At 48.7% G+C, this 27,101-nt stretch overlaps 1 protein-coding gene across 1 annotated transcript in view; it reads left to right on the forward strand.

Annotated features, from left to right (window-relative positions):
• The window catches only part of CKAP2 (cytoskeleton associated protein 2), a 112,726-nt gene that overhangs the window by 27,818 nt on the left and 57,807 nt on the right, over window positions 1-27,101 (forward strand). Inside the window, exon 5 of the mRNA XM_063951918.1 lies at window positions 15,805-16,048. Within this exon, the coding sequence (XP_063807988.1) occupies window positions 15,805-16,048 (244 nt within the window). The remainder of the gene's footprint in view (window positions 1-15,804; window positions 16,049-27,101) is intronic.

Genomic DNA, 27,101 nt, shown 5'->3' on the forward strand with positions numbered 1-27,101 from the left:
ATGTCACCTTCTAGGGGGTCGACACCAGAATGGATGCCTTTATTTGTGGAATTACGGGATAGCGTCAACTCGCTTAAGCAGTCGTTTGCCGACATGAGGCGGCCGGACACTCAATTAGTGCCTGTCCAGGCGCCTCAAACACCGTCAGGGGCTGTAAAACGCCCCTTGCCTCAGTCGGTCGACACAGACCCAGACACAGGCACTGATTCCGGTGGTGAAGGTGACGAATCAACCGTATTTTCCAGTAGGGCCACACGTTATATGATTTTGGCAATAAAGGAGATGTTACATTTAGCTGATACTACAGGTACCACTAAACAGGGTATTATGTGGGGTGTGAAAAAACTACCAGTAGTTTTTACCGAATCAGAAGAATTAAATGACGTGTGTGATGAAGCGTGGGGTGCCCCGATAAAAAACTGCTAATTTCAAAGAAGTTATTGGCTTTATACCCTTTCCCGCCAGAGGTTAGGGAGCGCTGGGAAACACCTCCTAGGGTGGACAAAGCGCTAACACGCTCATCAAAACAAGTGGCGTTACCCTCTCCTGAGACGGCCGCACTTAAAGATCCATCAGATAGGAGGATGGAAAATATCCAAAAAGGTATATACACACATGCAGGTGTTATACTACGACCAGCTATTGCGACTGCCTGGATGTGCAGTGCTGGGGTAGTTTGGTCAGAGTCCCTGATCGAAAATATTGATACCCTGGACAGGGACAATATTTTACTGTCGTTAGAACAAATAAAGGATGCATTTCTTTATATGCGTGATGCACAGAGAGATATCTGCACACTGGCATCACGGGTAAGTGCTATGTCCATTTCGGCCAGAAGAGCTTTATGGACACGACAGTGGACAGGCGATGCGTAGAGGAGTTATTTGGGGTCGGTCTATCGGATTTGGTGGCCACGGCTACGGCCGGGAAATCCACCTTTCTACCTCAAGTCACTCCCCAACTGAAAAAGGCACCGACTTTTCAACGCAGCCCTTTCGTTCCTTTAAAAATAAGAGAGCAAAGGGCTATTCATATCTGCCACGAGGCAGAGGACGAGGGAAGAGACAGCAACAGGCAGCTCCTTCCCAGGAACAGAAGCCCTCCCCGGCTTCTACAAAAGCCTCAGCATGACGCTGGGGCTTCGCAAGCGGACTCGGGGGCGGTAGGCGGTCGTCTCAAGAATTACAGCGCGCAGTGGGCTCACTCGCAGGTAAATCCCTGGATCCTGCAGATAATATCTCAGGGGTACAGGTTGAAATTAGAGACAGAGCCACCTCGCCGTTTCCTGAAGTCTGCTTTACCAACGTCCCCCTCAGAAAGGGAGACGGTTTTGGAAGCCATTCACAAGCTGTATTCTCAGCAGGTGATAGTCAAGGTACCTCTTCTACAACAAGGGAAGGGGTATTATTCCACTCTTTTTGTGGTACCGAAGCCGGATGGCTCGGTAAGGCCTATTCTAAATCTGAAGTCCTTGAACCTGTACATAAAGAAGTCCAAGTTCAAGATGGAGTCACTCAGAGCAGTGATAGCGAACCTGGAAGAAGGGGACTTTATGGTATCCTTGGACATCAAGGATGCGTATCTCCACGTTCCAATTACCCCTCACACCAGGGGTACCTCAGGTTCGTTGTACAAAACTGTCACTATCAGTTTCAGACGCTGCCGATTGGTTTGTCCACGGCACCTCGGGTCTTTACAAAGGTAATGGCCGAGATAATATTTCTTCTTCGAAGAAAAGGCGTATTAATTATCCCATACTTGGACGATCTCCTAATAAGGGCAAGGTCCAGAGAACAGCTAGAGATGGGTTTAGCACTATCTCAAGAGGTGCTAAAGCAGCACGGATGGATTCTGAATATTCCAAAATCCCAATTAATGCCGACAACTCGTCTGCTGTTCCTGGGGATGATTCTGGACACAGTTCAGAAAAAGGTTTTTCTTCCCGAAGAAAAAGCCAAGGAGTTATCTGACCTGGTCAGGAACCTCCTAAAACCAGGAAAGGTGTCTGTACATCAATGCACAAGAGTCCTGGGAAAAAATGGTAGCTTCTTACGAAGCAATCCCTTTCGGCAGATTCCATGCAAAGGGATCTGTTGGACAAATGGTCAGGGTCGCATCTTCAGATGCACCTGCGGATAACCCTGTCGCCGAGGACAAGGGTATCCCTTCTGTGGTGGTTGCAGGAGGCTCATCTATTGGAGGGCCGCAGATTCGGCATGCAGGATTGGATCCTGGTGACCACGGAGGCCAGCCTGAGAGGCTGGGGAGCAGTCACACAGGGAAGAAATTTCCAGGGAGTGTGGTCGAGCCTGAAAAAGTCTCTTCACATAAGCATTCTGGAACTAAGAGCAATCTACAATGCTCTAAGCCAGGCGGAACCTCTGCTTCAAGGAAGACCGGTGTTGATCCAGTCGGACAACATCACGGCAGTCGCCCATGTAAACAGACAGGGCGGCACAAGAAGCAGGAGGGCAATGGCAGAAGCTGCCAGGATCCTTCGCTGGGCGGAGAATCACGTGATAGCACTGTCAGCAGTATTCATCCCGGGCGTGGACAACTGGGAAGCAGACTTCCTCAGCAGACACGACCTTCACCCGGGAGAGTGGGGACTTCATCCAGAAGTTTTCCACATGCTATTAAACCGTTGGGTAAAACCAATGGTGGACATGATGGCGTCTCGCCTCAACAAAACACTGGACAGGTATTGCGCCAGGTCAAGAGATCCGCAGGCAATAGCTGTGGACGCGCTGGTAACACCTTGGGTGTACCAGTCGGTATATGTGTTTCCTCCTCTGCCTCTCATACCAAAGGTATTGAGGATTATACGGCAAAGAGGAGTAAGACTAGTGGCTCCGGATTGGCCAAGAAGGACTTGGTACCCGGAACTTCAAGAGATGGTCACGGACGATCCGTGGCCTCTACTTCTGAGAAGGGACCTGCTTCAGCAGGGTACTTGTCTTTTTCAAGAATTACCGCGGCTGCGTTTGACGGCATGGCGTTTGAATGCCAGATCCTAAAAGGAAAAGGCATTCCAGAAGAAGTCATTCCTACCTTGATAAAGGCAAGGAAGGAAGTCACCGCGAAGCATTATCGCCGTATTTGGCGAAAATATGTTGCGTGGTGCGAGCAGCGGAGTGCTCCGATGGAGGAATTTCAACTGGGTCGTTTTCCTACATTTCCTGCAATCAGGATTGTCTATGGGTCTCAAATTGGGATCTATTAAGGTTCAAATTTCGGCCCTATCAATATTCTTCCAAAAAGAATTGGCCTCAGTCCCTGAGGTCCAGATTTTTATCAAAGGAGTACTGCATATACAGCCTCCTGTGGTGCCTAAGGTGGCACCGTGGGATCTAAATGTAGTTTTAGATTTCCTCAAATCCAATTGGTTTGAACCACTAAAGAATGTGGATTTGAAATATCTCACATGGAAAGTGACTATGTTACTGGCCCTGGCTTCGGCCGGGAGAGTATCTGAACTGGCGGCTTTGTTTTATAAAAGCCCTTATTTAATTTTCCATTCGACATAGGGCAGAGCTGCGGACGCGTCCGCATTTTCTCCCTAAGGTGGTATCAGCGTTTCACCTGAACCAGCCTATTGTAGTGCCTGCGGCTACAGACGACTTGAAGGACTCCAAGTTGTTGGACGTTGTCAGAGCCTTAAAAATATACATTTAAAGGACGGCTGGAGTCAGAAAATCTGACTCGCTGTTTATACTGTATGCACCCAACAAGTTGGGTGCACCTGCTTCTAAGCAGTCGATTGCTCGTTGGATTTGTAACAAAATTCAACTTGTACATTCTGTGGCAGGCCTGCCACAGCCTAAATCTGTTAAGGCCCATTCCGCAAGGAAGGTGGGCTCATCTTGGGCGGCTGCCGAGGGGTCTCGGCATTACAACTCTGCCGAGCAGCTACGTGGTCAGGGGAGAACACGTTTGTAAATTTTTACAAATTTGATACCCTGGCAAAGGAGGACCTGGAGTTCTCTCATTCGGTGCTGCAGAGTCATCCGCACTCTCCCGCCCGTTTGGGAGCTTTGGTATAATCCCCATGGTCCTTTCAGGAACCCCAGCATCCACTTAGGACGATAGAGAAAATAAGAATTTACTTACCGATAATTCTATTTCTCGGAGTCCGTAGTGGATGCTGGGCGCCCATCCCAAGTGCGGATTATCTGCAATACTTGTACATAGTTATTGTTAACTAATTCGGGTTATTGTTTAGGAAGCCATCTTTCAGAGGCTCCTCTGTTATCATACTGTTAACTGGGTTTAGATCACAAGTTGTACGGTGTGATTGGTGTGGCTGGTATGAGTCTTACCCGGGATTCAAAATCCTCCCTTATTGTGTACGCTCGTCCGGGCACAGTACCTAACTGGAGTCTGGAGGAGGGTCATAGGGGGAGGAGCCAGTACACACCACCTGACCTGTAAAAGCTTTACTTTTGTGCCCTGTCTCCTGCGGAGCCGCTATTCCCCATGGTCCTTTCAGGAACCCCAGCATCCACTACGGACTCCGAGAAATAGAATTATCGGTAAGTAAATTCTTATTTTAAATCGGGGCATTTTGTCAGGCCTTGGATTTCTTTTTTTCCCCGTGCTGAAGCCAGATGGCTCGGCCAGGCCTATTCTGACCTTAGAATCCCTTCAGTCTGTGATTGCTAGTTTGAAGAAAAAGGGTTTTTTCGGCCTCCTTAGTCATCAGGAATGCCGGTTTACTGGTTTCCATTGGGCTTCCTCATCGGGCTTCTCTCCGATTCGTGGTACAGGATACTCGGCTTCCAATGTCAGACTTTTCCGCTCGGTCTCTCTTCCGCTCTCACCGTGTTCATGAGGTCACAGGTTTACACTACTTCATAGGCAGGGAGTGACGTTTGTTCCCTAACTGGACAATCCACTGCTGGGACCCCACTCTGTAGATTAGGTTGCTTCTGAATATCCGGAGGATCCAGGATCTTCTGATTCGACACGGGTCCCATTTATGCTCTTCGTCCTGTGTTTAGGGATGGTTCTCAACTCGGTTCGTCAGAGGATTTTGCCTTCCTCGGGACCAGTTCCCCTCTCTCTTCAGCCAAGTGGCGGTCCTGGGAGAGGTCACCTACATTCTCCTCTGAACAGAGGACGACAATCTTCATTCCAGGTCTAGCCTCCAGTTCTGGGTCAGTGGACATTCCCCGGAGTTTTGTCAGCTGGTCCGCTGTTGGTGGGGAACTCGGATCGACCTCATGGCGTTCCGACTGACTCTTCAACCCTTTTACTACTCTCAGGCAGCAGCTGAGGATGCTCTCACGGCTCCTTGGAACTTCTGATTAGTCTATCTTTCCTCCTTTTTCTGTTTCTTCCTCACTTTCTGCAACACATAAAGGGAGAATGCGCGCTAGTCCTCCCGGTGACTCCACTTTGGCCGCGCATGACTTGGAGATCCTCCCTACACCTGTTGTCAGTAGAGGAGTCTTGGCTCCTCCCTCTGCGGGAATGTCTACTTCAACAGGGTCCTTATCTTTGTTCAGTCTTACACAGGTTTCGTTAAACGGCGTGGCTGTTCACGAGACCTTCTCAGAAGGACGGAGTTCCCTAGTTCGGTTATACCTACTGGGCCCCAATATCGTAAGTCTATTACCTCGTCTCACTGTTGCCACTTTTGGAAACTTTATGTGGCCTGGTGTCGTTGACGAGGGTTTTTCCCTTCGGGTTTTCATTTAACCGCTTCGGTTTCTCCGGGTGGTTTGCTCTGCTGCGCTTCAACTAGGTTGACCTGAATTTCAGTTCTCTGCTCTTTCGTGTTTCTTCTAAAGGAGATTAGCCTGGCTGCCGGAAGTTCAGGCTCTTTTGCAGGGAGTACTCTACCGGCAACCCATCTTTTTCAAATAAGGTTACGGCTGAGCTTCATACTCAGCTGTCGTTTTCTTCCAGGGGTGATGTCCGCTTTTCATATAAATCTGACCATTCTGTACGGTGCTCCCGTCCTGGATGGCTGGGGTCCCAGCAGACGTGGGGCCGTTGGATACGTCTGATCATTAGACGGCCTTATTTGGCGGTTGCTCAAGATCCTCCGTTTTCTATTTCGACGCACTCCACGCGCTCTGGGGTACCTTTGGGGCGGCCGTCCACGGGGTTTCCATGAATTCTTCATCTTGCGATGCCGCTTAGTTGGGACATCATATGTTTATCACGTTTTACGGATTTTACATTTTTGCGGCCTCTGTGTCACAGGTTGGCCGAGCGGTTTTGCAGGACTCTCAGCGCTTTCCCTCCCGTCTTGGGAGCTCTGGGACGTCCCCATTGTATCTGCACTCCAGTAGCCCCTAGTGGATGAAGGAGAAATCAGGATTTTGGTACTTACCGATAAATCCCTTTTCTCCGATTTCCACAGGGGCCACTGGACGCCCACCCAGCGCTATTTCCTCCTTCTACACTTATCGGCTTGCATGTCACTGTGTGACTGGACATTTTGTTCACCTCTCACTATGTTTCCAGGTTTCCTTGGTATTATCTTGTTTTAGTTGGCTTAGCGAACCTCCTCTACTTTGACGTTGGTCTTTTCCAGCTCTCCTCTGGCACAGTTTAAACTAGACTGGCTTAGAGGGGGGACATAGTTGGGGAGGAGCTAGTCACATGGTTATAAATTTAAAGTGCCAGCTTCCAGTTACTGCCTACTATATCCCCATTGTATCTGCACTCCAGTGGCCCCTGTGGATGAAGGAGAAAGGGATTTATCGGTAAGTACCAAAATACTGATTTCTTGACAGACGGAAGGATGCTAAGAAAGTGATCAGACGTGCAAAGGCAGAAGCTGAGGAGAAAATGGCCCAGTCAGTAAATAAAGGGGGCAAAGCTTTTTTTTAAGTATATAAGTGAAAGGAGAAAATCAAATGGAGGAATAATAAGACTTAAGACAGAGAGAGAGAATTTGGTGGAGGGAGACAAGGCAACAGCAGATCACCTAAATAATTTATTTTTTCTCAGTATTTACTACAGAAGGAGAAGGGATGGGGCCACAGGTAAGTTGCAAGGACATTCATAAAAATAAGGTAGATCAAAGTACATTTACAGAGGAGAAGGTCCTAACAGAACTTTCAAAACTAAAAGTGGATAAATCAATGGGGCCAGATGGGATACACCCAAGGATACTCACAGAGCTAAAAGATGTGCTGGTTACACCTTTAACAGAATTATTTAACCAGTCACTAAATACAAGTGCAATTCCAGAGGACTGGAAAAGAGCAAATGTAGTTCCACTGCACAGAAGTGGAAGTAAGGAAGAAGCAAGTAACTACAGACCAGTAAGCCTTACATCAGTAGTAATGGAAAAACTATTAAAAGAAAGTTGTGGAATATCTTAAATCAAACAATTTACAGGATCCAAAACAGCATGGATTTACTGGTGGGAGATCATGCCAAACAAATCTTATTGACTTTTCTCCCCCCATGACCCTCCTCCAAGCCTCAGTTAGATCTCTGTGCCCGAACGAGAAGGGTGCACACTAGGGGCTCTCCTGAGCTTCTTAGTGAAAGTTTTAGATTAGGTTTTTTATTTTCAGTGAGACCTGCTGGCAACAGGCTCACTGCATCGAGGGACTAAGGGGAGAAGAAGCGAACTCACCTGCGTGCAGAGTGGATTGGGCTTCTTAGGCTACTGGACATTAGCTCCAGAGGGACGATCACAGGCCCAGCTTGGATGGGTCCCAGAGCCGCGCCGCCGGCCCCCTTACAGAGCCAGAAGGCAGAAGAGGTCCGGAAAATCGGCGGCAGAAGACGTCCTGTCTTCAACAAGGTAGCGCACAGCACTGCAGCTGTGCGCCATTGCTCTCAGCACACTTCGGTCACTGAGGGTGCAGGGCGCTGGGGGGGGGGCGCCCTGAGACGCAATAAAAACACCTTGGCTGGCGAAAATACATCACATATAGCCCCCAGGGCTATATGGATGAATTTTAACCCCTGCCAGAATCCATAAAAAAAGCAGGAGAAAAGTCCGCGAAAAAGGGGCGGAGCCTATCTCCTCAGCACACTGGCGCCATTTTCCCTCACAGCTCCGTTGGAGGGAAGCTCCCCTGGCTCTCCCCTGCAGTCACTACACTACAGAAAGGGTTAAAAAAGAGAGGGGGGCACTAATTAGGCGCAGTATTAACTATACAGCAGCTATAAGGGGAAAAACACTTTTATATAAGGTTATCCCTGTGTGTGTATGTATGTATGTATGTGTGTGTGTATATATATATATATATATATATATATATATATATATATATATATATATATATATATATATATATATATATATATATATATATATATATATATATATATATATATATCGCGCTCTGGTGTGTGCTGGCAAACTCTCCCTCTGTCTCCCCAAAGGGCTAGTGGGGTCCTGTCCTCTATCAGAGCATTCCCTGTGTGTGTGCTGTATGTTGGTACTTTTGTGTCGACATGTATGAGGGGAAAAATGATGTGGAGACGGAGCAGATTGCCTGTAATAGTGGTCACCCCCTAGGGGGTCGACACCTGAGTGGATGAACTGTTGGAAGGAATTACGTGACAGTGTCAGCTCTGTATAAAAGACAGTGGTTGACATGAGACAGCCGGCTACTCAGCTTGTGCCTGTCCAGACGTCTCATAGGCCGTCAGGGGCTCTAAAGCGCCCGTTACCTCAGATGGCAGATATAGACGCCGACACGGATACTGACTCCAGTGTCGACGGTGAAGAGACGAATGTGACTTCCAGTAGGGCCACACGTTACATGATTGAGGCAATGAAAAATGTTTTACACATTTCTGATAATACGAGTACCACCAAAAAAGGGGTATTATGTTCGGTGAGGAAAAACTACCTGTAGTTTTCCTGAATCTGAGAAATTAAATGAGGTGTGTGATGATGCGTGGGTTTCCCCCGATAACAACTGATGATTTCTAAAATGTTATTGGCATTATATCCTTTCCCGCCAGAGGTTAGGGTGCGTTGGGAAACACCCCCTAGGGTGGATAAAGCGCTCACACGCTTGTAAGGGCTCTACCTTCGCCTGAGATGGCCGCCCTTAAGGATCCTGCTGATAGAAAGCAGGAGGGTATCCTAAAAGGTATTTACACACATACTGGTGTTATACTGCGACCAGCAATCGCCTCAGCCTGGATGTGCAGTGCTGGTATGGCGTGGTCGGATTCCCTGACTGAAAATATTGATACCCTAGATAGGGACAGTATATTTTTGCCTATAGAGCATTTAAAAGATGCATTTCTATATATGCGTGATGCACAGCGGAATATTTGCCGACTGGCATCAAGTCTAAGCGCGTTGTCCATTTCTACCAGTAGAGGGTTATGGACACGTCAGTGGTCAGGTGATGCGTATTCCAAACAGCATTTGGAAGTATTGCTTTATTAAGGGGAGGAGTTATTTGGGGTCGGTCTTTCAGACCTGGTGGCCACGGCAACAGCTGGAAATTCCACGTTTGTACCCCAGGTCGCCTCTCAACATGAGAAGACGCCGTATTATCAGGCGCAGTCTTTTAGTGGACAAGGTTCCTCATTTCTGCCCCGTGACAGAGGGAGAGGAAAAAGGCTGCAGAAATCAGCCAGTTCCCAGGAACAGAAACCCTTTCCCGCCTCTGCCAAGCCCTCAGTATACGCTGGGGCTTTACAAGCAGAATCAGGCACGGTGGGGGGCCCGTCTCAATGAATTTCAGCGCGCAGTGGGCTCACTCGCAAGTAGACCCCTGGATCCTTCAGGTGATATCTCAGGGGTACAAATTAGAATTCGAGACGTCTCCCCCTCGCCGTTTCCTAAAGTCGGCTTTACCGATGTCTCCTTCTGACAGGGAGACAGTTTTGGAAGCCATTCACAAGCTGTATTCCCAGCAGGTGATAATCAAGATACCCCTCCTGCAACAGGGAACGGGGTATTATTCCACACTGTTGTAGTACCGAAGCCGGACGGCTCGGTGAGACCGATTCTAAATCTAAAATCTTTGAACACTTACATACAGAGGTTCAAATTCAAGATTGAGTCACTCAGAGCAGTGATTGCGAACCTGGAAGAAGGGGACTACATGATGTCTCGGGACATCAAGGATGCTTACCTTCATGTCAAAATTTACCCTTCTCACCAAGGGTACCTCAGGTTTATGGTACAGAACTGTCACTATCAGTTCAGACGCTGCCGTATGGATGGTCCACGGCACCCCGGGTCTTTACCAAGGTAATGGCCGAAATGATGATATTCCTTCGAAGGAAGTGAATTTTAGTTATCCCTTACTTGGACAATTCCCTGATAAGGGTAAGATCCAGGGAACAGTTGGAGGTCGGTGTAGCACTATCTCAGGTAGTGTTGCGGCAGCACGATTGGATTCTCAATATTCCAAAATCGCACCTGGTTCCGACGACGTGTCTTCTGTTCCTAGGGATGATCCTGGACACAGTCCAGAAAAAGGTGTTTCTCCCGGAGGAGAAAGCCAGGGAGTTATCCGAGCTAGTCAGGAACCTCCTAAAACCGAGCCAAGTCTCAGTGCATCAATGCACAAGGGTTCTGGGTAAAATGGTGGCTTCCTACGAAGCAATCCCATTCGGCAGATTCCACGCAAGAACTTTCCAGTGGGACCTGCTGGACAAATGGTCCGGGTCGCATCTTCAGATGCATCAGCGGATAACCCTGTCACCAAGGACAAGGGTGTCCCTCCTGTGGTGGTTGCAGAGTGCTAATCTTCTAGAGGGCCGCAGATTAGGCATTCAGGACTGGGTCCTGGTGACCACGGATGCCAGCCTGCGAGGCTGGGGAGCAGTCACACAGGGAAGGAATATCCAGGGCTTATGGTCAAGCCTGGAGACATCACTTCACATAAATATCCTGAAGCTAAGGGACATTTACAATGCTCTAAGCTTAGCAAGACCTCTGCTTCAAGGTCAGCCGGTGTTGATCCAGTCGGACAACATCACGGCAGTCACCCACGTAAACAGACAGGGTGGCACAAGAAGCAGGAGGGCAATGACAGAAGCTGCAAGGATTTTTCGCTGGGCGGAAAATCATGTGATAGCACTGTCAGCAGTATTCATTCCGGGAGTGGACAACTGGGAAGCAGACTTCCTCAGCACGACCTCCACCCGGGAGAGTGGGGACTTTACCCAGAAGTCTTCCACATGATTAAAAGCTCGACAGGTATTGCGCCAGGTCCGGGGACCCTTGGGCAATAAGCTGTGGACGCTCTGGTAGCACCGTGGGTGTACCAGTCAGGGTATGTGTTCCCTCCTCTGCCTCTCATACCCAAGGTACTGAGATTGATAAGATGGAGAGGAGTAAGCACTATATTCGTGGTTCCGGATTGGCCAAGAAGGACTTGGTGACCGGAACTTCAAGAGGTGCTCACGGAGGATCCGTGGCCTCTACCTCTCAGAGGGGACCTGCTCCAGCAGGGACCCTGTCTGTTCCGGGACTTACCGCGGCTGCGTTTGACGGCATGGCGGTTGAACGCCGGATCCTGAAGGAAAAAAGGGCATTCCGGATGAAGTCATCCCTATCCTGATCAAAGCCAGGAAGGATGTAACCGCAAAAACATTATCACCGCAATTGGCGAAAATGTGGTGCGAGGCCAGTAAGGCCCGACGGAGGAAATTCAACTGGGTCGATTCCTACATTTCCTGCAAACAGGAGTGTCTATGGGCCTGAAATTGGGGTCCATTAGGGTTCGAATTTCGGCCCTGTCAATTTTCTTCCAGAGAGAACTGGCTTCAGTCCCTGAGGTTCAGACGTTTGTGGAGGGGGTGCTGCATATACAGCCTCCTTTTGTGCCTCCAGTGGCACTTTGGGATCTCAATGTAGTTTTGGGTTCCGAGGGTCACATTGGTTTGAACCACTTAAATCTGTGGAGTTGAGGTATCTCACATGAAAAGTGGTCATGCTGTTGGCCCTGGCCTGGCCTGGGCCGGGCGCGTGTCAGAATTGGCGGCTTTATCCTGAAAAGGCCCTTATCTGATTTTCCATTCGGACAGGGAGGAATTGAGGACTCGTCCTCAGTTTCTCCCCAAGGTGGTTTCAGCGTTTCACCTGAACCGACCTATTTGTGGTGCCTGCGGCTACTAGGGACTTGGAGGCCTCCAAGTTGCTAGACGTTGTCAGTGCCCTGAAAATATGTTTCCAGGACGGCTGGAGTCGGGAAATCTGACTCACTGTTTGTCCTGTATGCACCCAACAAGCTGGGTGCTCCTGCTTCTGGGCAGACTGTTGCTCGTTGGATTTGTAGTGCAATTCAGCTTGCACATTCTGTGGCAGGCCTGCCACAGCCAAAAATCTGTAAATGCCCACTCCACGGGGAAGGTGGGCTCGTCTTGGGGCGGCTGCCCGAGGGGTCTCTGCTTTTCAACTTTGCCGAGCAGCTACTTGGTCAGGAGCAAATACGTTTGTAAAATTCTACAAAATTGATATCCTGGCTGAGGAGGACCTTGAGTTCTCTCATTTGGTGCTGCAGAGTCATCCGCACTCTCCCGCCCGTTTGGCAGCTTTGGTATAATCCCCATGGTCCTTACGGAGTCCCCAGCATCCACTTAGGACGTTAGAGAAAATAAGAATTTACTTACCGATAATTCTATTTCTCATAGTCCGTAGTGGATGCTGGGCGCCCATCCCAAGTGCGGATTGTCTGCAATACTTGTACATAGTTATTGTTACAAAAATCGGGTTATTATTGTTGTGAGCCATCTTTCAGAGGCTCCTCTGTTATCATGCTGTTAACTGGGTTCAGATCACAGGTTATACGGTGTGATTGGTGTGGCTGGTATGAGTCTTACCCGGGATTCAAAATCCTTCCTTATTGTGTACGCTCGTCCGGGCTCAGTATCCTAACTGAGGCTTGGAGGAGGGTCATGGGGGGAGGAGCCAGTGCACACCAGATAGTCCTAAAGCTTTCTTTAGATGTGCCCAGTCTCCTGCGGAGCCGCTATTCCCCATGGTCCTTACGGAGTCCCCAGCATCCACTACGGACTATGAGAAATAGAATTATCGGTAAGTAAATTCTTATTTTTTTTGTCTCTGACGAAAATAATAGATCAAGGGGGAGCTGTAGATCTAGCATATCTAGACTTTAGTAAGGCATTTGACACTGTCCCACATCAGACTGCTAAATAAACTTGAAAGCGTGGGGGTGGATTATTAAACAGTTAAATGGATAAGAACCTGGTTGCAGGATAGGAGACAGACAGTTGTAGTTAATGGAGTGCAATCTATGGAGGGAAATGTTACCAGTGGAGTACCCCAGGGATCTGTACTTGGTCCAGTTCTCTTTAATATCTTTGTTGGTGACATTGCAAATAGTATTGAAGGGAAAGTATGCCTTTTTGCAGATGATACAAAGATATGCAACAATGTAGACACCGGGAGGGGTAAAACAAATGATTGATGACCTAGGTAGGCTTGAGAAATGGTCAAGAACGTGGCAACTACAGTTTAATGCTAAAAAAAAATGCAAAATCATGCACTTGGGTCCCAAAAACCCAAAGGCTAAATATAGTATCAAGGGTACTATAATGGAAACTACTGAAGAGGAACGGGATTTAGGAGTCACTGTTTCAAGTGACTTGAAGGCAGGAAAGCAATGCAACAAAGCAATGAGAAAGGCAAGTAGCGGGGAAAAAGAAGTGATAATGCCACTGTATAGGTCATTGGTACAGCCCTATCTGGAATACTGTGTCCAGTTCTGGAGACCATATCTCCAGAAGGATATAAATACATTAGACAGTGTACAAAGAAGGGCAACTAAAATGGTGCATGGCCTACATCACAAAACTTACCCGGAAAGCTAAAAGATCTTAATATGTATGGTTTGGAGGAGAGAAGGGAAAGGGGGGGGGACATGATAGAAACTTTCAAATATATCAAGGTTCTTAACAAAGTTCAGGAGGGAAACATTCTTCAAAGGAAGAGAAGTATTAGAACTCGAGGACATACACTGAGACTGGAGGGGAGGAGGTTCAGGGGAAATTTAAGGAAAAATTACTTTACAGAAAGGGTAGTGGACAAGTGGAATAGCCTCCCATCAGAGGTGGTAGAGGCTAAAACTGTAGAGCAGTTTAAACATGCTTGGGCTAGGCATATGAATATCCTTACAAAGAATTAAGGTTCAAACAGGGTTAAGATTGCCTAAAGGATAAAAAATAAAAAAACCGGGCGGACTAGATAGGCCAAGTGGTTCGTATCTGCCGTCAAATTCTATGTTTCTATGTAAGAAATATAGATTTGTGACTTGGTTTTTAATGATGCATTTGTAATGGCAAAGTCGTAGCAATGGGCGACGTCTCCCTCCTCTGGATACGGTCATTAGGTCGACCACTATTGGTCGACGTGGTCACTATGTCGACGTGGAAAAGGGTCGACATGAGTTCTTCGCCTTTTTTTTTTTTCTTCTTTATACTTTACGATCCACGTGGACTACGCTTGGGAATAGCAACCTGTGCCCAGCGCAGCGACAACAGAGCGAGGCACCTTGCCCGAAGCATAGCGAGCCATGCGAGGGGACACTGTGCACTAATTGGGGTTCTCCATCACTTCATGTAGAAAACGCCAAAAAAGGAGGAAAAAAATGTCAACCTTTTCCATGTCGACCTAGTGACCGTGTCGACAAATAGTGGTCGACCTAATGACCCATACCTTTCCCCTCCCACATCACATACTACCTGTAAGATTAATGATCTGCTATATGTGAAGTCTGACATTCCTGCTCCTCTTCTGTGGAGTCCCTGTTCTATATAGTTCATGGGCTGTTTATGGGTTTGAAGGAACAGGGCCTCTTCAGGGCACACATGCAGGATAGTAGTATGGTCCACCCGACACACTAGCACAGAGTACCAATGCATTCACATGTTCTCTTCAGCAAGTTTAAACTGTACTATAGAAGTGTTGCTGGCAATGGTGATCAATGTGTTCCTCTCGCCAGCTGTATACTGTTTGACCTCACCATAGATAATCTGGGTGTAGTATGGCTTGCCGGCGGCCGGGCTCCCGGCGACCAGCATACCGGCGCCGGGAGCCCGACCGTCGGCATACCGACAGCGTGGCGAGCGCAAATGGGCTTGCCACGGTGGCGCACCACACTATTTTTTTCCTTTCTCCAGGGGGGTCGTGGAGCCCCACGAGGGAGAATGTGTCGGTATGCCGGGTGTCGGGATTCCGGCGCCGGTATACTGTGCGCCGTGATCCTGACATTCGGCAACCAGAAGACCACCCAGATAATCTGTGTCCCCCCTCAGCTGACGGAGAGACATATTAATGGGTCAGTCGATGTGCAGTTTTCTCCCCAGAAAGTCAGGGTAATGTTGCTGGAAAATATAATTTTTAAAGATTTACAGATGTTGCCCACTCAGTCAGCTACTGTACACAGGTAGTTATGTCCAACAGTGCACTCTACCCTCTCTGCAAAATTCCCACCGGCCAAACCGCACCCTGCATCTTAATGATGGGGGAGGAACCTCTGTTACTGTGAGTGTACATAAGGTTATACAGTATAAGGCAGGCATTCCCAAGCGATTTCAAGGAGGGTGTGTGACATCAGCTCCGGCCCTGATCAGCCCGTTATGATCGCACTGTCGGAGTAAGTCCTGGACTACGCACAGGCTGCACACACTGGTAAAAACCATTAGATGGTGAGTGAGGTGCAAACAGATTTGCAGCTGTACGCTGACTGAGGGATATTTATAGCACGTTGTACACATGCAATCACACACTTGCACAGGGCGAATATACACTTTGGGGGGAACAAATTTAGCAGCCCAGCGATCAGGTCTGAATTAGGCCCTGTGATCTCATTCTTGGTCTCCTACCCTCAGGGCTCGCCTGGCAGAATGGAGAGCATCCAAAGGAAAGGTGATGAAGCGGCCCCCGTTAGCTGTGCTCGTACCTCCTGCATGCCGACTGCAGAAAGCAGAGCCTGAGATTAAAACGGAGCCTGAGGAACCAAAAGAAGAAACCCGCCAGCTGTACTGGGCAACCATGGCTGAAGAGGATGAGCAGGAGATGTTCACTCTGAGAGTCCACCAGATATTTGGAGAGTGTCAGAAGTTAATTGATGAGGTATTTCACCCATAATGGGCTGTTCTGGGCTAACTATACGATCTATGTCCACATTTCTCCTGACCTCTTAAATACCTGTTTTGTAGTAACCAGAGCCGGCCCTAACCAATATGATGCCCTAGGCAAGATTTTGGCTGGTGCCCACTAGCACCGCTGCAAGTTCTGCAGGAGATGCCTGGCATGAGTCAGCTGGCAGCTCTGCTAACATCAGGCGCCTTTTGTTTATGAAAATCTCATATTATTTGCATTACTATGTGTCTAGGAGCACAAGCAGCTTCTGCTGATTAAAATGATATGCAGCATGCCTATATTCTGTGTGTGACTGCGGCTGTATCTGCATACATTAGTGATTTCCAGGCATATACTGTAACGTAGCATCTCGTATGCAGATACAGACGCAGTCGCACACAGAATATAGGCATGCCGCATATTATTTTAATCCGCAGAAGCTGCTGGTGCCCCTAAGCATACCAAATGTCCTAGGCATTTGCCTAGTTTGCCTATGCCTAAGGCCGGCTCTGGTAGTAACTTAAGCGCAATAATGGCAGATCAGCTAATGTGCAGAAGTCTGTCCATTACTGTGGTAACTGGTAAATCAACTCAGGACTGCCGAGAGGAGTATCTGGGAAGGACCAAAACTTGCACACCGCCTTGTGTCTACTCCTATTACACTGGTGTCGTTCAGCATAAAACTTCCCTAACACACTTGGACATTAGTAATGTTTAGTATTCATCAGATGTCAAATAACTGTAAAAGTTTGACATTTTTTACACCATTTATAGAAGGAAAAGTGTGAAATGTTGGCCTCTCTAGCCTTAGATCTTACTAGCAGAATAGATTCTAATATTGTCTGAGGTACAAGTGTACTTGGCCCTAACCTTTTCGGGGTACAGTGTCTACCCCAAGTCTTATATATATTTTTCTCTTACGTTCTAGAGGATGCTGGGGACTCCGTTAGGACCATGGGGTATAGACGGGCTCCGCAGGAGACATGGGCACTCTAAAGACTTTAGAATGGGTGTGCACTGGCTCCTCCCTCTATGCCCCTCCTCCAGACCTCCGTTAGATCATGTGCCCAGAGGAGACTGGGTGCACTGCAGAGGAGCTCTCCTGAGTTTCTCTGAAAAATACTTTTTGCTAGGTTTTTATTTTCAGGGAGCACTGCTGGCAACAGGCTCCCTGCATTGTGGGACTGAGGGGAGGGAAGCAGACCTACTTAAATGATAGGCTCTTCTTAGGCTACTGGACACCATTAGCTCCAGAGGGTCGGAACGCAGGTCTCACCCTCGCCGTTCGTCCCGGAGCCGCGCCGCCGTCCTCCTCACAGAGCCGGAAGATAGAAGCCGGGTGAGTATTAAGAGGAAAAGAAGACTTCAAAGGCGGCAGAAGACTTCAGATCTTCACTGAGATAATGCGCAGCGGTAACGCTGCGCGCCATTGCTCCCACACATACACACACACACAGCGGGCACTGTACGGGTGCAGGGCGCGAGGGGGGGGGGGCGCCCTGGGTAGCAATATAAACCTCAAGGGACACTGGCAGATAGTTTAGATACTGCAGAGACGGTATATTGAAAAACCCTCGCCAGTATAAATAATTTGAGCGGGACCGAAGCCCGCCGGTGAGGGTGTGAGCTTGATACTCCAGCACTAACCAGCGTCATTTTCTCCACAGCACACTGCAGAGAAGCTGGCTCCCCGGACTCTCCCCTGCTGAACACGGTTACAGAGGGCAAAGAAGAGTGGGGGGGGGGGCACATTTAATTGGCGCAGTGAGTGATATAAAAGCGCTGTACTGACTGGGATTTTATTCCAGTGTCAGGTGGCGCTGGGTGTGTGCTGGCATACTCTCTCTCTGTCTCTCCAAAGGGCCTTATTGGGGGACTGTCTCCATATAGATATATCCCTGAGTGTGTGGGGGTGTCTGTACGTGTGTGTCGGCATGTCTGAAGCGGAAGGCTCATCTAAGGAGGAGGTGGAGCAGATGATTGTGGTGTCTCCGTCTGCAACGCCGACACCTGATTGGTTGGATATGTGGAATGTTTTAAATGCAAATGTGTCTTTATTACATAAGAGATTGGACAAAGCAGTCCAGGGATAAAACAGGGAGTCAATCCATGGCTTCGACTGTGTCACAGGGCCCTTCAGGGTCTCAGAGACGTCCCCTGTCCCAAGTAGCAGACTCTGATACCGACACGGATTCTGACTCCAGTGTCGACTACGATGATGCGAGGTTACACCCAAGGGTGGCCAAAAGTATTCATTATATGATTATTGCAATAAAAGATGTTTTGCATATCACAGATGACCCCTCTGTCCCTGACACGAGGGTATGCATGTTTAAGGAAAAGAATCCTGAGGTAACCTTTCCCCCCATCTCATGAGCTGAATGCGTCATTTGAAAAAGCTTGGGAAACTCCAGACAAAAAACTGCAGATTCCCAAGAGGATTCTTATGGCGTATCCTTTCCCTCCACAGGACAGGGTACTGTGGGAATCATCGCCCAGGGTGGACAAGGCTTTAACGCGCTTGTCCAAGAAGGTGGCGCTACCGTCTCCAGACATGGCAGCCCTCAAGGATCCTGCTGATCGCAGACAGGAAACTACCTTAAAATCAATTTATACACATACGGGTGCTTTGCTCAGACCGGCAATAGCGTCGGCTTGGGTTTGTAGCGCTGTAGCAGCTTGGACAGATACCTTGTCAGCTGACATTGATACCCTAGATAGGGATACCATTTCTCTAACGTCCTAGTGGATGCTGGGGACTCCGTAAGGACCATGGGGATAGACAGGCTCCGCAGGAGACATGGGCACTTTAAGAAAGAATTTAGGTTCTGGTGTGCTCTGGCTCCTCCCTCTATGCCACTCCTCCAGACCTCAGTTTGATACTGTGCCCAGACGAGCTGGGTGCTTTTCAGTGAACTCTCCTGAGTTTGCTGAGAGAAAGTATTTTGTTAGTTTTTTTTATTTTCAGGGAGCTCTGCTGGCAACAGACTCCCTGCATCGAGGGACAGAGGGGAGAGAAGCAGCCCTACTCTCTGAAGCTAGGTCCTGCTTCTTAGGCTACTGGACACCATTAGCTCCAGAGGGATCGTATGCAGGATCTCACCCTCGCCGTCCGATCCCAGAGCCGCGCCGCCGTCCCCCCTCGCAGAGCCGGAAGACAGAAGCCGGGTGAGTTTGAGAAGCAAAGAAGACTTCAAATCGGCGGCAGAAGACTCCGTTCTCCACTGAGGTAACGCACAGCACTGCAGCTGTGCGCCATTGCTCCCACACACCTCACATACTCCGGTCACTGTAAGGGCGCAGGGGGGGGGCGCCCAGGGCAGCAATTGGGACCTCTTTGGCAAAAGTTTAGCATATATACAGTTGGGCACTGTATGTGTGTGTGTATGTGTGTATATATATATTTCTCTAACGTCCTAAGTGGATGCTGGGGACTCCGTCAGGACCATGGGGAACAGCGGCTCCGCAGGAGACAGGGCACAAAAATAAAGCTTTAGGATTAGGTGGTGTGTACTGGCTCCTCCCCCCATGACCCTCCTCCAAGCCTCAGTTAGGTTTTTGTGCCCGTCCGAGCAGGGTGCAATCTAGGTGGCTCTCTTAAAGAGCTGCTTAGAAAAAGTTTTTTAGGTTTTTTATTTTCAGTGAGTCCTGCTGGCAACAGGCTCACTGCATCGAGGGACTTAGGGGAGAGAATTTCAACTCACCTGCGTGCAGGATGGATTGGATTCTTAGGCTACTGGACACCATTAGCTCCAGAGGGAGTCGGAACACAGGTCTCACCCTGGGGTTCGTCCCGGAGCCGCGCCGCCGACCCCCCTTACAGATGCTGAAGATTGAAGGTCCGGAAACAGGCGGCAGAAGGCTCTTCAGTCTTCATGAAGGTAGCGCACAGCACTGCAGCTGTGCGCCATTGTTGTCACACACTTCACACCAAGCGATCACGGAGGGTGCAGGGCGCTGCTGGGGGCGCCCTGGGCAGCAATATTTTAATACCTTATGGCAAAAGAATACATCACATATAGCCATTAAGGCTATATGTATGTATTTAACCCATGCCAGTTATCTAAAACTACGGGAGGAAAGCCCGCCGAAATAGGGGGCGGGGCTTATTCTCCTCAGCACACAGCGCCATTTTCCTGCTCAGCTCCGCTGTGAGGAAGGCTCCCAGGACTCTCCCCTGCACTGCACTACAGAAACAGGGTAAAACAGAGAGGGGGGGCAGTTTTTGGCGATATATTGGATATATTTAAGCTGCTATAAGGAACAACACTTATATAAGGTTGTTCCCATATATATTATAGCGCTTGGGTGTGTGCTGGCAAACTCTCCCTCTGTCTCCCCAAAGGGCTAGTGGGGTCCTGTCTTCGATAAGAGCATTCCCTGTGTGTCTGCTGTGTGTCGGTACGTATGTGTCGACATGTATGAGGACGATGTTGGCGTGGAGGCAGAGCAATTGCCGATAATGGTGATGTCACCCCCCAGGGAGTCGACACCGGAATGGATGGCTTTGTTTATGGAATTACGTGATAATGTCAGCACATTACAAAAATCAGTTGACGACATGAGACGGCCGGGAAACCAGTTAGTACCTGCCCAGGCGTCTCAGACACCGTCAGGGGCTGTAAAGCGCCCTTTACCTCAGTCGGTCGACACAGACCCAGACACTGACACTGAATCTAGTGTCGACGGTGATGAAACAAACGTATTTTCAAGTAGGGCCACACGTTATATGATCACGGCAATGAAGGAGGCTTTGCATATCTCTGATACTGCAAGTACCACAAAAAGGGGTATTATGTGGGGGGTGAAAAAACTACCTGTAGTTTTTCCTGAATCAGAGGAATTAAATGATGTATGTGATGAAGCGTGGGTTAACCCAGATAGAAAAATGCTAATTTCAAAAAAGTTATTAGCATTATACCCTTTCCCGCCAGAGGTTAGGGCGCGCTGGGAAACACCCCCTAGGGTGGATAAGGCGCTCACACGCTTATCAAAACAAGTGGCGTTACCGTCTCCTGATACGGCCGCCCTCAGGGATCCAGCGGATAGGAGACTGGAAACTACCCTAAAAAGTATATACACACATACTGGTGTTATACTGCGACCAGCCATCGCCTCAGCCTGGATGTGCAGCGCTGGGGTCGTCTGGTTGGATTCCCTGACTGAAAATATTGATACCCTGGATAGGGACAGTATTTTCTCTATCGTCCTAGTGGATGCTGGGGTTCCTGAAAGGACCATGGGGAATAGCGGCTCCGCAGGAGACAGGGCACAAAAAGTAAAGCTTTAGGATCAGGTGGTGTGCACTGGCTCCTCCCCCTATGACCCTCCTCCAAGCCAGTTAGATTTTTGTGCCCGGCCGAGAAGGGTGCAATCTAGGTGGCTCTCCTAAAGAGCTGCTTAGGAAAGTTTAGCTTAGGTTTTTTATTTTACAGTGAGTCCTGCTGGCAACAGGATCACTGCAACGAGGGACTTAGGGGAGAAGAAGTGAACTCACCTGCGTGCAGGATGGATTGGCTTCTTGGCTACTGGACATCAGCTCCAGAGGGACGATCACAGGTACAGCCTGGATGGTCACCGGAGCCTTGCCGCCGGCCCCCTTGCAGATGCTGAAATAAGAAGAGGTCCAGAATCGGCGGCAGAAGACTCCTCAGTCTTCTAAAGGTAGCGCACAGCACTGCAGCTGTGCGCCATTTTCCTCTCAGCACACTTCACACGGCAGTCACTGAGGGTGCAGGGCGCTGGGAGGGGGGCGCCCTGGGAGGCAAATGAATACCTATTTTGGCTAAAAATACCTCACATATAGCCTCCGGAGGCTATATGGAGATATTTAACCCCTGCCAGAATCCGTTAAGAGCGGGAGACGAGGCCGCTGAAAAAGGGGCGGGGCCTATCTCCTCAGCACACAGCGCCATTTTCCCTCACAGAAAGGCTGGAGGGAAGGCTCCCAGGCTCTCCCCTGCACTGCACTACAGAAACAGGGTTAAAACAGAGAGGGGGGGCACTAATTTGGCGATATGCTTATATATATATTAAGATGCTATAAGGGAAAACACTTATATAAGGTTGTCCCTATATAATTATAGCGTTTTTGGTGTGTGCTGGCAAACTCTCCCTCTGTCTCTCCAAAGGGCTAGTGGGTCCTGTCCTCTATCAGAGCATTCCCTGTGTGTGTGCTGTGTGTCGGTACGTGTGTGTCGACAGGTAGGAGGACGATGTTGGTGAGGAGGCGGAGCAATTGCCTGTAATGGTGATGTCACTCTCTAGGGAGTCGACACCGGAATGGATGGCTTATTTAGGAAATTACGTGATAATGTCAACACGCTGCAAGGTCGGTTGACGACATGAGACGGCCGACAAACAATTAGTACGGTCCAGACGTCTCAAAAACACCGTCAAGGGTTTTAAAACGCCCGTTTACTTTAGTCGGTCGACACAGACACAGACAGGGACACTGAATTCAGTGTCGACGGTGAATAAACAAACGTATTCCTTATTAGGGCCACACGTTAAAGGCAAAGAAGGAGGTGTTACGTATTTCTGATACTACAAGTACCACAAAAGAGGGTATTATGTGGGATGTGAAAAAACTACCATAGTTTTTCCTGAATCAGATAAATTAAATAAAGTGTGTGATGATGCGTGGGTTCCCCCCGATAGAAAATTATGGGCGGTATACCCTTTCCCGCCAGAAGTTAGGGCGCGTTGGGAAACACCCTTTAAGGTGGATAAGGCGCTCACACGCTTATCAAAACAAGTGGCGGTACCGTCTATAGATAGGGCCGTCCTCAAGGACCAGCTGACAAGGCTGGAAAATATAATAAAAAGTATATACACACATACTGGTGTTATACTGCGGCCAGCGATCGCCTCAGCCTGGATGTGCAGAGCTAGGGTGGCTTGGTCGGATTCCCTGACTAAAAATATTGATACCCTTGACAGGGACAGTATTTTATTGACTATAGAGCATTTCTATATATGCGAGATGCAGAGAGGGATATTTGCACTCTGGCATCATGAATAAACGCGATGTCCATAACTGCCAGAAGATGTTATGGACACGACAGTGGTCAGGTGATGCAGATTCCAAACGGCACAGTATGGCCGTATACAGGAAGAGGACTTGTTTGGGGTCGGTCCATCGGACCTGGTGGTCACGGCAACTGCTGGAAAATCCACCGTTTTTTACCCTAAGTCACATCTCTGCAGAAAAAGACACCGTCTTTTCAGCCTCAGTCCTCTCGTCCCTATAAAATCATATCTGCCCAGGGATAGAGGAAAGGGAAGAAGACTGCAGCAGGCAGCCCATTCCCAGGAACAGAAGCGTTCCACCGCGTCTGACAAGTTCTCAGCATGGCGCTGAGACCGTACAGGACCCCTGGATCCTACAAGTAGTATCCCGGGGGTACAGATGGGAATGTCGAGACGTTTCCCCTTCGCAGGCTCCTGAAGTCTGCTTTACCAAGTCTCCCTCCGACAAGGAGGTAGTATGGGAAAAAATTCACAAGCTGTATTCCCAGCAGGTGATAATTAAATTACCCCTCCTACTACAGAAAAGGGGTATTATTCCACACTATATTGTGGTACTGAAGCCAGAAGGCTAGGTGAGACTTATTCTAAAAAAATTTTTTTGAACACTTACAAAGGTTCAAATTAAGATGAAGTCACTCAGAGCAGTGATAACGAACCAGGAATAAGGGGACTATATAGTGTCCCGGGACATCAGGGATGCTTACCTCTATGTCCCAAATTTGCCCTTCTCACTAAGGGTACCTCAGGTTCGTGGTGCAGAACTGTCACTATCAGTTTCAGACGCTGCCGTTTGGATTGTCCACGGCACCCTGGGGTCTTTACCAAGGTAATGGCCGAATTGATGATTCTCCTTCGAAGAAAAGGCGTCTTAATTATCCCTTACTTGGACGATCTCCTGATAGGGGCATAGTCCAGGGAACAGTTGGAGGTCGGAGTAGCACTATCTCGGATACTGCTACAATCAGCACGGGTGGATTCTAAATATTCCAAAATCGCAGCTGATCCCGACGACACGTCTGCTGTGCCTAGGGATGATTCTGGACACAGTCCAGAAAAAGGTGTTTCTCCCGGAAGAGAAAGCCAGGGAGTTATCCGAGCAAGTCAGGAACCTCCTAAAAACAGTGCATCATTGCACAAGGGTCCTGGTAAAAATGGTGGCTTCCTACGAAGCAATTCCATTCGGCAGATTTCACGTAAGAACTTTTCAGTGGGATCTGCTGGACAAATGGTCCGGATCGCATCTTCAGATGCATCAGCGGATAACCCAATATCCAAGGACAAGGGTGTCTCTCCTGTGGTGGTTATAGAGTGCTCATCTTCTAGAGGGCAGCAGATTCGGCATTCGGAATTGGATGCTGGTAACCACGGAGCCCAGCCTGAGAGGCTGGGGAGCAGTCACACAAGGAAAAAATTTCCAGGGAGTGTGATCAAGTATGGAGACTTTTCTCCACATAAATATACTGGAGCTAAGGGTAAATTTATAATGCTCTAAGCTTAGCAAGACCTCTGCTTCAAGGTCAGCCGGTATTGATCCAGTGGGAAAAACATCACGGCAGTCGCCCACGTAAACAGACAGGGCGACACAAGAAGCAGGAGGGCAATGGCAGAAACTGCAAGGACTTTTCGCTGGGCGGAAAATCATGTGATAACACTGTCAGCAGTTTTTCATCCCGGGAATGGAAACTGGGAAGCAGACTTCCTCAGCACGACCTCCACCCGGGAGAGTGGAAACTTCATTGAGAAGTTTTTTCCACATGATTGTAAACCGTTGGGAAATACCAAAGGTGGACATGATGGCGTCCCGTCTGAACAAAAAACGGGACAGGTATTGCGCCAGGTCAAGAGACCCTCAGGCAATAGATGTGGACGTTCTGGTAACACCGTGGGTGTACCAGTCGGTGTATGTGTTCCCTCCTCTGCTTCTCATACCTAAGGTGCTGAGAATTATAAGACGTAGAGGAGTAAGAACTATACTCATGGCTCCGGATTGGCCAAGAAGGACTTGGTACCCGGAACTTCAAGAGATGCTTACAGAGGTCTTATGGCCTCTGCCGCTAAGAAGGGACTTGCTTCAGCAAGTACCATGTCTGTTCCAAGACTTACCGCAGCTGCGTTTGTCGGCATGGCGATGGAAAGCCGGATCCTAAGGGAAAAAAGGCATTCCGGAAGAGGTCATTCCTACCCTGGTCAAAGCCAGAAAGGAGGTGACCGCACAACATTATCACCACGTGTGGCGAAAATATGTTGCGTGGTGTGAGGCCAGGAAGGCCCCACAAAGAAATTTCAACTCGGTCGTTTCCTGCATTTCCTGCAAACAGGAGTGTCTATGGGCCTCAAATTGGGGTCCATTAAGGTTCAAATTCGGCCCTGTAAATTTTCTTCCAGAAAGAATTGGCTTCGGTTCCTGAAGTCCAGAAGTTTGTCAAGGGAGTATTGCATATACAAACCCCTTTTTTGTGCCTCCAGTGGCACTGTGGGATCTCAACGTAGTTCTGGGATTCCTCAAATCACATTGGTTTAAAACCAGTCAAATATGTGGATTTGAAGCATCTCACATAAAAAGTGACCATGCTCTTGGCCCTGGCCTGGACCAGGCGAGTGTCAAATTGGTGGTTTTTTCTCAAAAAAGCCCATATCTGTTTGTCCATTCGGACAGGGCAGAGCTGCGGACTCGTCCCCAGTTCTCTCCCTAAGGTGGTGTCAGTGTTTCACCTGAACCAGCTTATTGTGGTGCCTTGCACCTACTAGGGACTTGGAGGACTCCAAGTTGCTAGGAGTTGTCAGGGCCCTGAAAATATGTTCCAGGACAGCTGGAGTCAGAAAATCTGACTCGCTGTTTATACTGTATGCACCCAACAAGTTGGGTGCGCCTGCTTCTAAGCAGGCGATTGCTCGTTGGATTTGTAACACAATTCAACTTGCACATTCTGAGGCAGGCCTGCCACAGTCTAAATCGGTTAAGGCCCATTCCACAAGGAAGGTGGGCTCATCTTGGGCGGCTGCCCGAGAGGTCTCGGCATTACAACTCTGCCGAGCAGCTACGTGGTCAGGGGAGAACACGTTTGTAAAATTCTACAAATTTGATATCCTGGCAAAAGAGGACCTGGAGTTCTCTCATTCGGTGCTGCAGAGTCATCCGCACTCTCCCGCCCGTTTGGGAGCTTTGGTATAATCCCCATGGTCCTTTCAGGAACCCCAGCATCCACTAGGACGATAGAGAAAATAAGAATTTACTTACCGATAATTCTATTTCTCGGAGTCCGTAGTGGATGCTGGGCGCCCATCCCAAGTGCGGATTATCTGCAATACTTGTACATAGTTACAAAAATCGGGTTATTATTGTTGTGAGCCATCTTTTCAGAGGCTCCGCTGTTATCATACTGTTAACTGGGTTTAGATCACAAGTTGTACGGTGTGATTGGTGTGGCTGGTATGAGTCTTACCCGGGATTCAAAATTCCTCCCTTATTGTGTACGCTCGTCCGGGCACAGTACCTAACTGGCTTGGAGGAGGGTCATAGGGGGAGGAGCCAGTGCACACCACCTGATCCTAAAGCTTTACTTTTTGTGCCCTGTCTCCTGCGGAGCCGCTATTCCCCATGGTCCTTTCAGGAACCCCAGCATCCACTACGGACTCCGAGAAATAGAATTATCGGTAAGTAAATTCTTATTTTATTGACTATAGAGCAATTAAAGGATGCTTTCCTTTATATGCGAGATGCGCAGAGAGATATTTGCACTCTGGCATCGAGAGTAAATGCGATGTCCATATCTGCCAGAAGGAGTTTATGGACGCGACAGTGGTCAGGTGATGCGGATTCCAAACGACATATGGAAGTATTGCCGTATAAAGGGGAGGAATTATTTGGCGTCGGTCTATCGGATCTGGTGGCCACGGCAACTGCCGGAAAATCCACTTTTTTACCTCAGACCCCCTCCCAACAGAAAAAGACACCGTCTTTTCAGCCGCAGTCCTTTCGGTCCTATAAGAACAAGCGGACAAAAGGACAGTC

Source organism: Pseudophryne corroboree, chromosome 2 (genome assembly GCF_028390025.1).
Source record: "Pseudophryne corroboree isolate aPseCor3 chromosome 2, aPseCor3.hap2, whole genome shotgun sequence".
Lineage (NCBI taxonomy): Eukaryota > Metazoa > Chordata > Amphibia > Anura > Myobatrachidae > Pseudophryne > Pseudophryne corroboree.